Source organism: Taudactylus pleione, unplaced genomic scaffold (genome assembly GCF_031769625.1).
Source record: "Taudactylus pleione unplaced genomic scaffold, aTauple2 ptg000065l, whole genome shotgun sequence".
NCBI lineage: Eukaryota > Metazoa > Chordata > Amphibia > Anura > Myobatrachidae > Taudactylus > Taudactylus pleione.
The window spans coordinates 9,445,321-9,458,547 of NW_028284467.1; the positions used below are offsets into that span (position 1 = coordinate 9,445,321).

The window sequence follows — 13,227 nt, forward strand, 5'->3', positions numbered from 1 at the left end:
TACCAAAGTTAGAAATAAATAAATAAAATAAAAAATCACTGCCCAGAAACAGTATTAAATTACCGTATATACTCGAGTATAAGCCGAGATTTTCAGCACATTTTTTGGAGCCAGCAGCTGTGTGTTTGTTGTAATCAGCAGCCGATGAGAGTCTGTCAGACTCTCATTGGCTGCTGCTGCTCCCACTGAGGGAGCCATCTTCCGGCTCCCGCAGTGGGTAATGGGAGAGACGTCATGACGACGTCTCTCCCATAATGCAAAGCGGCCGGGGGAGCCGGTAGCAGCGTCAGGACCAGGAGCGGGGTTTCAGGTGTTTTTTTTTTTTTTTATTACGTCTCTCTCTACTGGGGGGGGTTGGAGGGCTACTACTGGGGGCAGTACCGGGGGGGGGGGGGGGAATTACTTCTGGGGGCACTACCAGGAGGGATTACTTCTGGGGGCACTACCAGGGGGGATTACTTCTGGGGGCACTACCAGGGGGAAGATTACGTCTGGGGGCACTACCAGGGGGGGATTACTTCTGGGGGCACTACCAGGGGGGGGATTACTTCTGGGGGCATTACCAGGGGGGGGATTACGTCTGGGGGCATTACCAGGGGGGGGATTACGTCTGGGGCACTACCAGGGGGGGGGATTACGTCTGGGGGCACTACCAGGGGGGGGGATTACGTCTGGGGGCACTACCAGGGGGGGGGATTACGTCTGGGGGCACTACCAGGGGGGGGGATTACGTCTGGGGGCACTACCAGGGGGGATTACTACTGGGGGCACTACCAGCTGCTGCATTTGCCACCCTAGGCTTATACTCTAGTCAATAAGTTTTCCCATTTTTTTGTGGTAAAATTAGGTACCTCAGCTTATATTCGGGTCGACTTATACTCGAGTATATACGGTAACCAGTACTGTCGTTTGTACCTTGTTTTTTTTTTTTTTTTTTTATAAATTAAATCTTAAAATGGGGATACTTTTAGATCCACCCCTGAATTTACAGTCTACCTACACAAATGCAATGTTTACAATCAAAAGTGAAATAAAAAATTCTGCAACACAATTGAATACATCTGGTCATTTTTCTTATGGAAATAATGTACAATGTCACACTGGCTGTACATTTTCCAATAAAGGTTTAAGCTCATGGAGGTACATCGATGGGTACAAGCTCAGTGGATGGTCTACGTGGTTTGACACATACCTCTATGGCACACAAACCTCCTAAACCAGTTTCACAACAGCCTGAAGTATTTATTGTGCTAATCCGAAGGTCCCCCAGTTCACACTCCAGTCCCAGTGAAAGAACAATAGTCAGATATGCTGTAGTTTGAGCATAGTTTCATTTATTTTTACATTTAAATATTCTCTTAAATACAGAATTGTCACAATTCAGAAATTCTAGAAACGCAAAACAAGAATGCTGGGGTTAAGAAAAGAAAAATGTCAAGCTTGGATTTTACACTGAAATTAGACATTTTTGTACAGTATCATAAAGGAAGCAGGTTAGAGAGGTGATTAATGAGTTACATTGGTAAACGAGAGCTGGGGAATAAGATTAAGCGAACACTACAAAAGGAAAGCGCTGTGACATGTAAACTTAATGAAGGTTTATGCAAGATGCATTTAATTACAATTGCCCACAAGGTGGCTACATGGTATACGTGTGAAACACGGGTGTTCTGAGGTTCTCCAGCTGATGGAACACATCATTAAGCATGTCACTCCATCCAGAGTCAGCAGAATGCAAACACCCGCTCGGTAATGAACAAGGAATTAAAAAAGAAAATGCAAAAACACTAAAATATAGAAATCAGATAAGCAGGTAAGTATGGATTTTTGAAATTCTATGGACATAATTTATACACATCAGACCACCCTGTCTTTCCATTCTTCTCCAAGCTCGGAGCATACAGCACCATTTCTATCAGCATAGTGTGGTCATATAGCACAAACAAAGCATTGCTGTCTCACGAATAATGCACAAATAAATATTGCACCTTGTTCTAGCAATACATAAGTCTATACAGTTTAAGTTTCTTGCACAACCCCTTTGACGATGCAACACTGGAAATTCTAATGATCCAGGTGGGCACTTTAAAAAATAATTTTAACAAAACAAGTACACCCCATAGTTTTAAATATAGAAACACTTTATTTTAGTAACAGCTATTTCAAGTATAGTTTGGGCACATAGTGCATCACAGACCACCGAGAACCTGGAGAAGGAGGCGCCAGCCAACAAAGTGAGGAGGATTCGGGAATAAGTGTTTGGCCAGGTTTGGATGTTGGACATATTTTGTGCCCGTAACAAGAGGGCAGGTATGGAAGTTGGTGGAAATAAATATGTCACCCGTTCAAACACTGAGAACTTGTAGCTCCACAAACATAGTCCCTAACCTCTGATCTGGAATAAGGGTCTCACCTGCTTTAAGGGTCCCTGCCAGAGGTATGACATTATTTGTTTTCTTTGAAACTATTTCATATCAACTACGTCAGACTACTGATATTACTACTAGCTGATACATATTTCTACCTGCTACTTCTTCCCATTTAGAAACAATGCACAAAATGGATCCACTCAAGCCTGCCAAATAAGTATCAAGGGTATTTCTGCAGCTGAGAGGTAATGGGTAGCGTTAACCAAGCACTATTGTTTCCAGATTATTAATATGGAGAAATGAGCAATATATGCTGTAACCCATGGCAACCAGATATCGGCTTTTAGCACTCTACTGTTGAGACAACTGATTGCTATAGGTCACCACACTTTATATATTTTTTTTCTATTATAAAATAAGCTGGTTTAAGTGTCAGTTCTAGGGGGTTACAATAGGCCATATTAAGAAAACTAATGTACCAACTCATGTTACCAATTTGGCGGACTTATAGCAAAAATGTTACTTATCACACTTGGTTCAAAGCAGATATTACAGTACACCCAAAAAGGAGTTCTACTAATGTCCAACTTACCAAATCTTATAAAGAGAGCCAAATGGTTTGGTTACATTTATCAGATCTATAAAACAGGAGCTCCGATATTTTCATTGCTGGCTTTGAGTGGCATATTCACGGACTTTGTGTGAGGGGGTAATTTACAACTTTAAACCCCACTCATGCAAATGCTAGTCTTGGTAACTGCAAGTAACATCTAGAGCAAAAACTAACAGGGCTCCATTAGACATTCACAGTAGCCTATGAAAAAGCAAGAGAACCACGACTGCCGGTGTTCTACAGCTGCTGGGTAATTGTTGAGAAATTCTCACTTCAGACTAAACATTCACATTAGGGAAAACATTGTTCCTTATGTACAAGTCTAAATTTGCATAACTATAGGAAAACATTTCCATAGTTTGTCTGATGTCTGGACATTCATATAACATGTCCTGGCAATTCTCTCACCTTTTTATCTAGCAATAAACAAATATTTAACAGCTCTTTCGAACATGGACGCTGTCCTGTAGTGGACCAAGCTACTAAAGTCTCCTCAGCGAGCACCACTTGCTAATGGTCAGAGAAAAAAAAAAGAAACACCCAGAGAAATGGTAAATAAAAGCAGCATTTTGTTTTTCATAACACCATATCAATACAAAGGGACTAGGTTAGTTGGTAAGGTAAAGTGCATTACTAATTTGCTGATTACCATAACTTTATTTTGTGCCATCATAGATGGAATTTCTATTCTTTAGGGTCTCTAAGGTAATATTTATTAAAGAGCAGTATTTAAAATGCAATTATAGAATGTTCTAATAAAATTCAGGGGGTGGTGGATGGAAAAAGGGATCCTAGGCTCAGCGAGATAGTACTATGCTCATATGCACTGGTACAGCTGCAAAGTGTGCTGGGAAATCATTCTAAGTTGACATCTATGATGAAGTCGGGGCAGAAGGTGGTAGCATGCTCTGACAATCTGCTTCTGCATTTATTAATACCCATCTACCATAGTTTTCAAATTTTTAGAACAAAAGGCATTTTGTACATAAGTACTTCAGTGTTGCTTGGGTTTACCAATTGAGCAAATTAATATACAGTAGAGGTTCCCAAACGCGGTCCTCAAGACTCCCCAACAGCTCAGGTTTTAGAGATATTCATTGAACACAGGTGGTCAAATCAAATTGACTGAGGTACTAATTAAGTCACCTGTGCTCAACCATGGATCTCTCAAAAACCTGAACTGAGGACGGCATTTGGGAACCTCTGATATACAGGATGAGCACCCCACTACTGACTATGGCAAAGATAGCGTTTCCCAAACTTTGAGGCCCCCTCACAGTCCAGGCATTAGGGATAGCTGTGCTTCAGCACAGGTGGGTAAATCAAATTGAGGTAATAATTAAGCAACCTGTGTTATGCATGGATATCCTTAGTACCTGGACTGTGAGTAGGCCATGAGGACCAGGTTTGGGAAACAGTGCACTAAGGGGTACATTTACTAACTAGTGGGTTGTCAAAGCTGCTGATCATCAGCGTCTTTGACCGATAGATTTAAAATAGCAATAGAAGTCAATTGGTCAAAGACGCCCATAATTAGTGGCTTTGACAGACTGCTGGCTAGTAAATAGAACACTAAGAGGCAGACGTATTAAGCGCTGGAAAGTGATAAAGTGGAGAGTGGTAAACGACCAATCAGCGCCTGTCATGTTACAGACTGTGCTTGAAAAATTACAGTTAGGAGCTGATTGGTTGGTACTTTATCAGTCTCCACTATATCACTTTCCAGACATCGGGCCATAAATGTGAACATACATTGTTTCTGTTAGGATATTAACTTACTATATAGGACAGTTAGAAGACCTGAGACACTTCCATGTTTAGATTTAGTTCATGGAGGTTTAGTCCCTGGAACGGTCCCTAGTTTTTCATATTGACCAAATGTTCAACACAAATACTCTTAATCTGTATGTGAAATGCAAATATCAGTATTTATCTTATTCTCTGGACCGTGTAATTTTATCATTATAGAAAATGAGTATTTACTGTGCAATCTACAAAAACACCACACTAACTAAGCTCTGCCTACCAAGTACCGTTTATGAAATGTATAATAAATAAATTGAACAGTCCTAATGGAACAGTGCCACAATGACCAAATCACTGACTTTACCATGTAATAACTTTGGAGCAAACATCTGGGCAGGGAGTACCCATGTTTTATTAAACATGAGCAAAAAGGTGCATTAATACCATTGGACTACTATACCTATAAATTTGAGTACAGTAGGCATTGGTGACCGGTTTCCAGAGTCTCTCTTACTAAAGTCAAACAGCACTGATTAAATACACAATGAACTACAAATGCAAAAAGTGTTGTTTTAAAATACTTCAATACAATACTCCTTTATATACCCTAAAGTGCTCTAAACAGATCTAATTAGTATTTATGAGGTGTAGTTTTGAGTTGGTATTGAAAGTTATCCATTTGGTACAATATGGGAGACATAACTGAAATACAGAAAATAAATGGCCTCCACAGACAGACAGAGCGGTTCCCCATATAGGCCAATAAGGACGATGCCTAGAGCAGCACTATTCAGGACATATCATGCAAATAGTTTTTACATTTCTTTTCCTTTGCCATTTCAGCAGCAGCGAATCAGAAATCGCAGGTGCGCATATGCATTAGCGCTCACTTCCGAATCCAGCCCAATGTGATTACATCAGTTCTTTATTTTTACACACACAATTTACTCTTTTTCTATATTTCATCAACATTAATTTCATTTTTATGAGGGGATACAAGATGCATTTTTAGTCACAAGCTTCATCAATAACCAACAATTGTGGAAACATTAGCACATAAGACATATCATAATGTAAATCTCCCATCCTATAAAGTATACAAGAGAAGTGACTGCTTGGACAAAAGTAGACTTCCTAATGCCAATCTGTTGCATGAAATATAGAGGTTGTTGTCATTTCATTCATGTGAAAAAACGGTCATCTATATTAGTGCACAAGTGCATTAGGGAACTTTAAAATTTACGAAATGTAAAAAAAAATAAAAATGCGTAAATGTTCTTAAGAGTGTAATCTCCACAATACCATTCTCTATAATCACACAGGGCCAGGAAGCTGCTCGCTGCACTGAATGGAAGGCATTGTAGCCAATGATATTAAATTGCCCCACTTATGTAAATACACTAAATTAATCAAGCAATTGATATTAGAAGAAACTACAGATTATGTATATTAGGTTACCGACTTCATCAGGGGAGGTCAACTAAAGGTCCTTTTTTTTTTCTGTGCGTCAGTGTAGTAAGCATTTTAATGGCCACAACTGTGAAAAATGAGGAATACTACAAATATATTGATGGTGGCATGTCTGTAGTGCTTATTTGCGAACCTGAACACCAAAGTCGGAAGGCAGCTGGCACTAGCGCCGCATGTGGCCCCCCCCACCTAGGCAGGCCGTAGTATAGAAGACTAAACTTCATTGTATCATTGCCCAGAGCAGCGCAATACCACATCATGTGACCTCACCACACAACGCAAGGCAGTCACGCAGTACTAGCAGCAGCAGCACATCGGAGATCAGAGAAGATCATGCAGTCTGCATCATGTGGTCTCTCACGTTTCATTTCTATTGCCTTCCCTACTCAGAATAAAATGAAAATGGCATTCTACAAAAACTGCAATGGCTCATACCCACTAGAATTTTATATGCTTTTAACTCATAAATAGATAGGACAATGGAAACCAGTTTCCAGTTTAAATCGCATGAAATCACGTTTGCATTCCAACATGAATCTCTGATGTACTAGTAAAATGCCAAGTGGGTACATGACCTAATGAAGCTTATAATATGTTCCTTGGACACACAAAAAGATACTCAAAGGTCTTGCTCAAAGATTTTTTTTCTGGTCTACTTTACACCATAGCAAAAAAAGGAAGTATTTTTGGCTGTTTGTCAGCCATTGGATTACATACGGCTGCTACGAACCAGGCAGCAACTGCTTTGACAGATGTTTGAATGACTTGGGAATTGGAACATTATACTAAATGCAAGGGAGCTGTGACGGATAGCTATGTGGCGGTCCTGGATTGGACCCCAACAATTCTCGTAGGTTGTAGTTATGGAGCGAACACACGGTACGATTTAAATGAATGATATGAACGATAACTATATCGTTCATCGTTAAATCGTTCATTTTTATGCTGCCAACTATCGACCAACGATGCGCGTTCCCACATGGTCGATAATGATATTGATAATCGTCCATGCATGCAGGCCAACCTGGACGATATCCATCAGTGCCTGCAGGAGGGAATCGTCGTTGGTCGCGGGTGATATTGGTGGTGTGTGGATGAACTATATCGTTCATCCCACACACCGGGAAATTCAAGGGAGATCGCTGAACAGATAGTCCCGTGTGTATGCAGCTTTAGCCAAATTTAGACCAAAAGGTTCAAGAATTCCACCATTTTTTTTTCTGCTTTTCTACTAATATTCTAGTACAAAAGTAGTTCCATATTCAATCAACGGACATTGTATTCTTTTGTGGCCCCAACCACCCTCCAAACCTCTACAGACCTTTGCATGTGGTGCAGAGCCGTAACTAGACTTTTTGGTGCCCTGTGCCAGAAAGAGCATTGGTCCCCCCTCATTTTTCAAAGGGACATAATGCACCCAAAAAAGGGCCATGGCTTCATGGGGAAGGGCCAGGGAATAGATAGGAGAGGCCAGGAGATGCTGGGATTGAAATAAGAGGAGGCTACAAGCAAGAATGATAATAAACAGAAATTTGACAGGCCCAAACAGCGCCCCCTGACCTGTGGTGCCCTGTGCGATGGCAACCGGCCGCACAACCCTAGCTATGGCCCTGATGTGGTGACCCATCTTATGAACATGTATTTATGTGCCACTACCCATGAAAAACATGGACAGCAATGATAGGGAACAGGTCCTCTAAACACGGTCCTCAACTAACTGCCAAAAGCAGAGGATTTTCCTGGGCATGATTAGAAATCTTTCAACACAATAATTGCCGAATATATTTGAGGACCTGGGTCTAGTACCAATGGTCTTAATTGTGCCCTCTATCACCCCAAAAGTGCATGTTTTCCAGATCGCCATGTTGATGAAATAAAAAACAAATAACACATGGGAATCTTTTAAAATGTGTTGGTCACCAATTGTATTCTGGGTAGAATTGGAAAATATGCAAACTTAGGCATGTCTAAAGAACCTTAAGAACATCATGGCTCTTAGGCTATTCACAGTAAATTACATGGGTTGATTCTTACATGTGTCACAGACAGACAACTATCATTTTCACTAAGCATGAAAAGCAGTTACAAATCAGGGGGAAATAACATCTAAGCAGAACTTATTGTAGTGATGGTCTAGTCAATCTACGTTGGAACGAGCATTTTTCATATGTTCTTCAGAGTCTCTTACATGTATGATAACCTAGCATGACTTAATCTCCCACCTCCAACACTGCTCCAGTGCAGTTATTTATTTTCAATATACAGACTCCTCCTTGCATCAAACCACTGGCTGCATTGAAATTATGGATTTGCAATAAACTAAAAATAACCAAATATAATCTTTGTGCATTAAAATTAAAATAAATTGAACAAAGATCAAAGCTCTGCACCATCTCAGCTGTAGGTGGCAACCACCTTTTTAGCCAAATAAAAACGAATTGACTTGTCAGATCAGATCAATCTTATATTGCCAACTATTGGCTCCAGACAGTAACCTAAGCTGCAGTACAGTAAAAAAAAACCTCTGCAGTGCCGACCTGCTATTAAAAAAGTTTGCTAAAATAACAATCGAACAGGATGATCATCTATACTCGGAAATAAATATATCTTCTATCCCATCTCTCTGATGATTTCATAATTTAAAAAACACAATAATGCAAATTAAAAACCTACTTAAAAAATGAATCTTATACATATTGTTTGTTTATACACGTGCACAATCCCCTTAATGAAATGGGCTCAGTGCTTGAGATTGATGCCGTAATCCATCAGGGGGGAAAGACTAGCACATGTGAGAGCACAGAAAAAAATTACACCTATCCCCTTCAATTGTCCAGGTTGAAAGATTAGCAGCTTTACAGTAGAGGAGAGTCCTGTAGGTCTTGAAGTTAAAGTGCTTTTGCACTGTCATTTAAAACTATAAAAAGAAACATAAAGGCAGCTCCGCTCTCCAAACACTTGAAATATTCGTCTAATCCTAATAGCACCATACTACCTGGCATGTTTCCCTAATATACCAATTATGCTCCTATTGGTTGTCAATGTCACAGGGCAGCAGACAGCCAGGAACCATCTGAAGGAGGTCAGAAATCATGCACAGGAAAGAGGGTAGATCGCCACCTAGTGAGACATTGGTCTTGTCAAACATTTTTCTCTTTAAATTCATTTGAATTTGAGCATAGATCTACATCTGCTGTGTCGTTGTCAGTAAAGTTATAGTGTTTGAATGGTGTGTTTTTTACGTCATAGTGGTCACCCGGTAAGAAACGGGGAAAATATTGCAACAAAACCCAGCAAAATAGTAAACATACTCCCTACTAAGCCAAGTGTGCTCCAATACAAGTTAGCAGGAGGATTATATTGGTTTGTACAAACTGTCAATTGCAAAACAAATTTCAAGTTATCACTGTTCTTCCATAACAAACCTAGAAAGGGACCATCTTAGTTTTTTTTCCTCTTTCACACCCAGGATCTTTTTTTTTTTTTTTTCTTGCCCCTCTAACAAAACTTGACATTGGGGAATGAAGACAAAGCATGTATAAATAGATATCTCTCACTGGTGAGCACAGGGCAGTAATAGAAGGAAGGGACAGGAAGTTGTATAAGTGGAGGGGGAAGTTGGAGTGGCTTGTGCAAAATACTTGCCAATAACATTACACGGTCAATGAACTCTCTGCAGAGAAATGCTGGCCTGGCCAGGAGGTTTGGCTGGCAGGATTTTCCTGCAGCTTCCCCTCATCACTTACAGAGGTTTCTAGTGGCCGCTTAGTCTGCATTGCCAAGTCTGAGGAATTCCCAGCAGACCCTGGCACTGGGTTAACCTCTTTGGAACAGGGGGTCATTGTGCAACCGTCTGCATCTACCTTCATAGAACCGCTCAGCTCTGTGGTCTTAGAGTGAACAGATTTGGTCATTACGGACCCTGTGTCTAAGCCTGTTGAGTTGTGATCATAAATAAAGACATTTACATCTGTGTAATCCGGTGGCGTAGCTGGTCTTCCTGAATCCTCATCAGTGTAACAGAGGACAGAGGAGCCGGAAGACAACAAGCCAGGACTGATGGATGAATGGCAGGTGGACGGCGGCAGAGAGATAGGCGTCTCCAGAAGGCAGACCTCTAGACTTTCAACACTGGAGTCCAGACTGAGACTAGAGCCACTAGAGGCCTCATCGCCTTCATCAAGTAGCCTTTGGCGTTCCTCTGCACTCTGCAGATGTCGGACAGCAGCCTCGTTCTCCAAGTGATAATTCTCAGCAATGAATTCATGGAAGTCCTGTGTCTCCTGGTGTGGATGAGCGGTAAGGGAGGCATGAGGGAGCTTCTCTTCAAGGGCTTGGGGGCGTGGCTGCTGGTGCTTATTTTCCAGCTCAAGTTTCATGATAGTATGGAGGTAATGAGTTCTTACACGGATAGGGTTAAATTCTATGCGACCTGCTATGTTACTGCAGCCATCTCGGGAACACCCACATGGAAAAGACATACGATCCACCTATAAGTCAAAATAAAGATAAGAGAAAGGAAGGAACAGTGTGAGTAAGAGACTACACAAGTATAAAAAGAGGATTGTTTGCAGCAAATAGCAATCAATGAAACAAAATAATCTGCTTTACTAAAATACCAGTATTGTTCTACAAAAGGCTAAAGTCTAACCCCTCTAAAACACATACTAAGAACATGCCAGATGCTCACTTATACTAAAACCTCACTGATCATAAATAAAGCATGCTGGGCTCTCAACTGCACTTCTGGGATAGGAATCATCCACTTAGGTTATTTACAAAACATATCAAGAGAATTGTGAAATAGAAGCAATTTATTAGGACTATTTCTAGTTAACATTCCAGAGGGACAGACACAAACCCTCTTCAATCACCAACCTGACACTTGATCCCAGCCTGACTGCATGGACAAGCTTCTGGATCACAGAAGAGGCGACAGTCACACCCACATTCCTCCCTGGAAAGACGGATGGCTCGGAGTTCCTGCTTCTCATCTGCATCTATACGGTGGACACCAGCTGCACGAAGCAGAGCTCGGCGCCTCTTTGTTGGCAATGGCTGAAGGAAGAAGTAATCATCCACTTCTACATTGTCTACATCTATGTCTTCATCTGATACATCCTCCAAGGTGAGGCCGTCAGCTTCTTCAGACTCTACGGTACCGTTTTTAGTCAGCTGTCCAAGGAGAAAAGAAAAACAATACTTACAGACTTGAACTGAAGTGCAATCAGGGAATAACAGACAAAGGGGGCAGGGGAACACTGTTTATATTACAATGACCAGCACTAGAATGCAGAAAGTACAGTTATGTGGCTACATGAAGATACTTCTAGGATATGACCGTTATATACAAAGAAAGATTTCAGATTCTGCAACAAAGCTAAACAAACTGCTATAGCCATTACTACTACACAGGAGGACCCGGATAACAAAGCATCACTGGTAGCTACTGTCATTTTCTTTGTAACAAAAATCATAATAATAATATTATTATTATTAATATTGAGATTGTTTGCAGCACTAAGGGCCACTAATATATTCTTGCCCTCCTGGGCCAAAGGTTGCTAGCCCTTGTTTGAACATTACAATAGGTTCATTAAATATTTTCAATAATCAATATTTATAATATAATATATTTATAATATATATTATAATAGCTCCACAGTTCATTTTAAACCAATTCTTGGAGACCTATAATGATCACAGTTTGATCATTATAAATAGCATGAAAGGGACAGAGCTGGTGCTTGGATCAGTACATATTCCCTGCAGAGTACAGACTAATCGGTACTACACATTGTATGGCTTGGTCTACCCATGGCTCTCTCAATGAGTTACACATCTCTTCTCTATTGTGGCTCATTGTAAGATGTTTCTATGAACACAATTGTTACACCTCTTCTCTTACAGAAACTGCTGTCAAATGCCATATTTTAATATACAGTCAGGTGCATAAATATTGGGACATTGACAGAATTTTCATATTTTGGCTTCTATTCACCACCACAATGGCTTTGAAATGAAACAAACAAGATGTGCTTTAACTGAAGACTTTCAGATTTAATTTGAGCGTAATTACCAAACCAGGTGAACGGTGTAGGAATTACAACGGTTTCTATATGTGCCTCCCACTGTTTAAGGGGCCAAAAGTAATGGGACAAACTAAACAATCCTAAATCTAACTTTCACTTTTTAATACTTTGTTGCAAATCCTTTGCAGGCAATTACAGCCTGAAGTCTGGAACGCATAGACATCACCAGACACTGGGTTTTATCCCTGGTGATGCTCTGCCAGGCCTCTACTGCAAATGTCTTCAGTTCCTGCTTGTTCTTGGGGCATTTTCCCTTCAGTTATGTTTTCATCAAGTGAAATGCAATCGGATTCAGGTCAGGGGATTGACTTGGCCATTGCATAACATTCCACTTTTTAGCCTTAAAAAAACTCTTTGGTTGCTTTATCCCTGGGTATGCTGGGACTTGTAGTTTCAAACACCTGGAGAGCCACAGGTTGTACAGATGCCTGGATTTAAACAGACTTACTTTATTAATTAAAATTGTTCTTGAGCAAGTGTGGAGATAGCTACTGATCTTCAGGCAGAACTAAAGCTCAATCAATGCATTCATTATTCGAAATAATAGGCCATTATAATGTACTAGGATGTTTATATGAATCTCCATAGGGAGGTTTCATCATGCACTCCTTGGGGAAACAAGGGAGGCTGTGAAGGTGCATGATGCAAGTGTATGGATACACATCTGGCTTGGCAACCTGCGGCACTGAAATGTAGATGCCAGCATGGAGGGGGGACACAATGGGGTGGGGTAGAAGTAACTGTCCAGGAAGAGAGAAAGACAAAAAAAAAAAAAATCTTTCCATAGCTTGAGAAGATTCTATATGCATATATGCGCACACACACATACATTTATATATATATATGCACATGCACACACACACACACACACACACACACACTCTACTGTTCAAAAGTTTCATTTTACATGAAAACTGACTTGTATTTATCAAATGAG

General features: G+C 40.5%; 1 protein-coding gene across 1 annotated transcript in view; it reads right to left on the bottom strand.

The window, feature by feature from the left end:
* Positions 1–1,322: 1,322 nt before the first annotated feature.
* CSRNP2 (cysteine and serine rich nuclear protein 2) overlaps positions 1,323–13,227 on the bottom strand; it is a 66,415-nt gene continuing 54,510 nt past the window's right edge. The window contains exons 4-5 of the mRNA XM_088465939.1: positions 11,077–11,373; positions 1,323–10,688 (exon numbers count right to left, since the gene is read on the bottom strand). Coding sequence (XP_088322065.1) covers positions 9,852–10,688; positions 11,077–11,373 — 1,134 coding nt within the window. The 3' untranslated portion in view covers positions 1,323–9,851. The remainder of the gene's footprint in view (positions 10,689–11,076; positions 11,374–13,227) is intronic.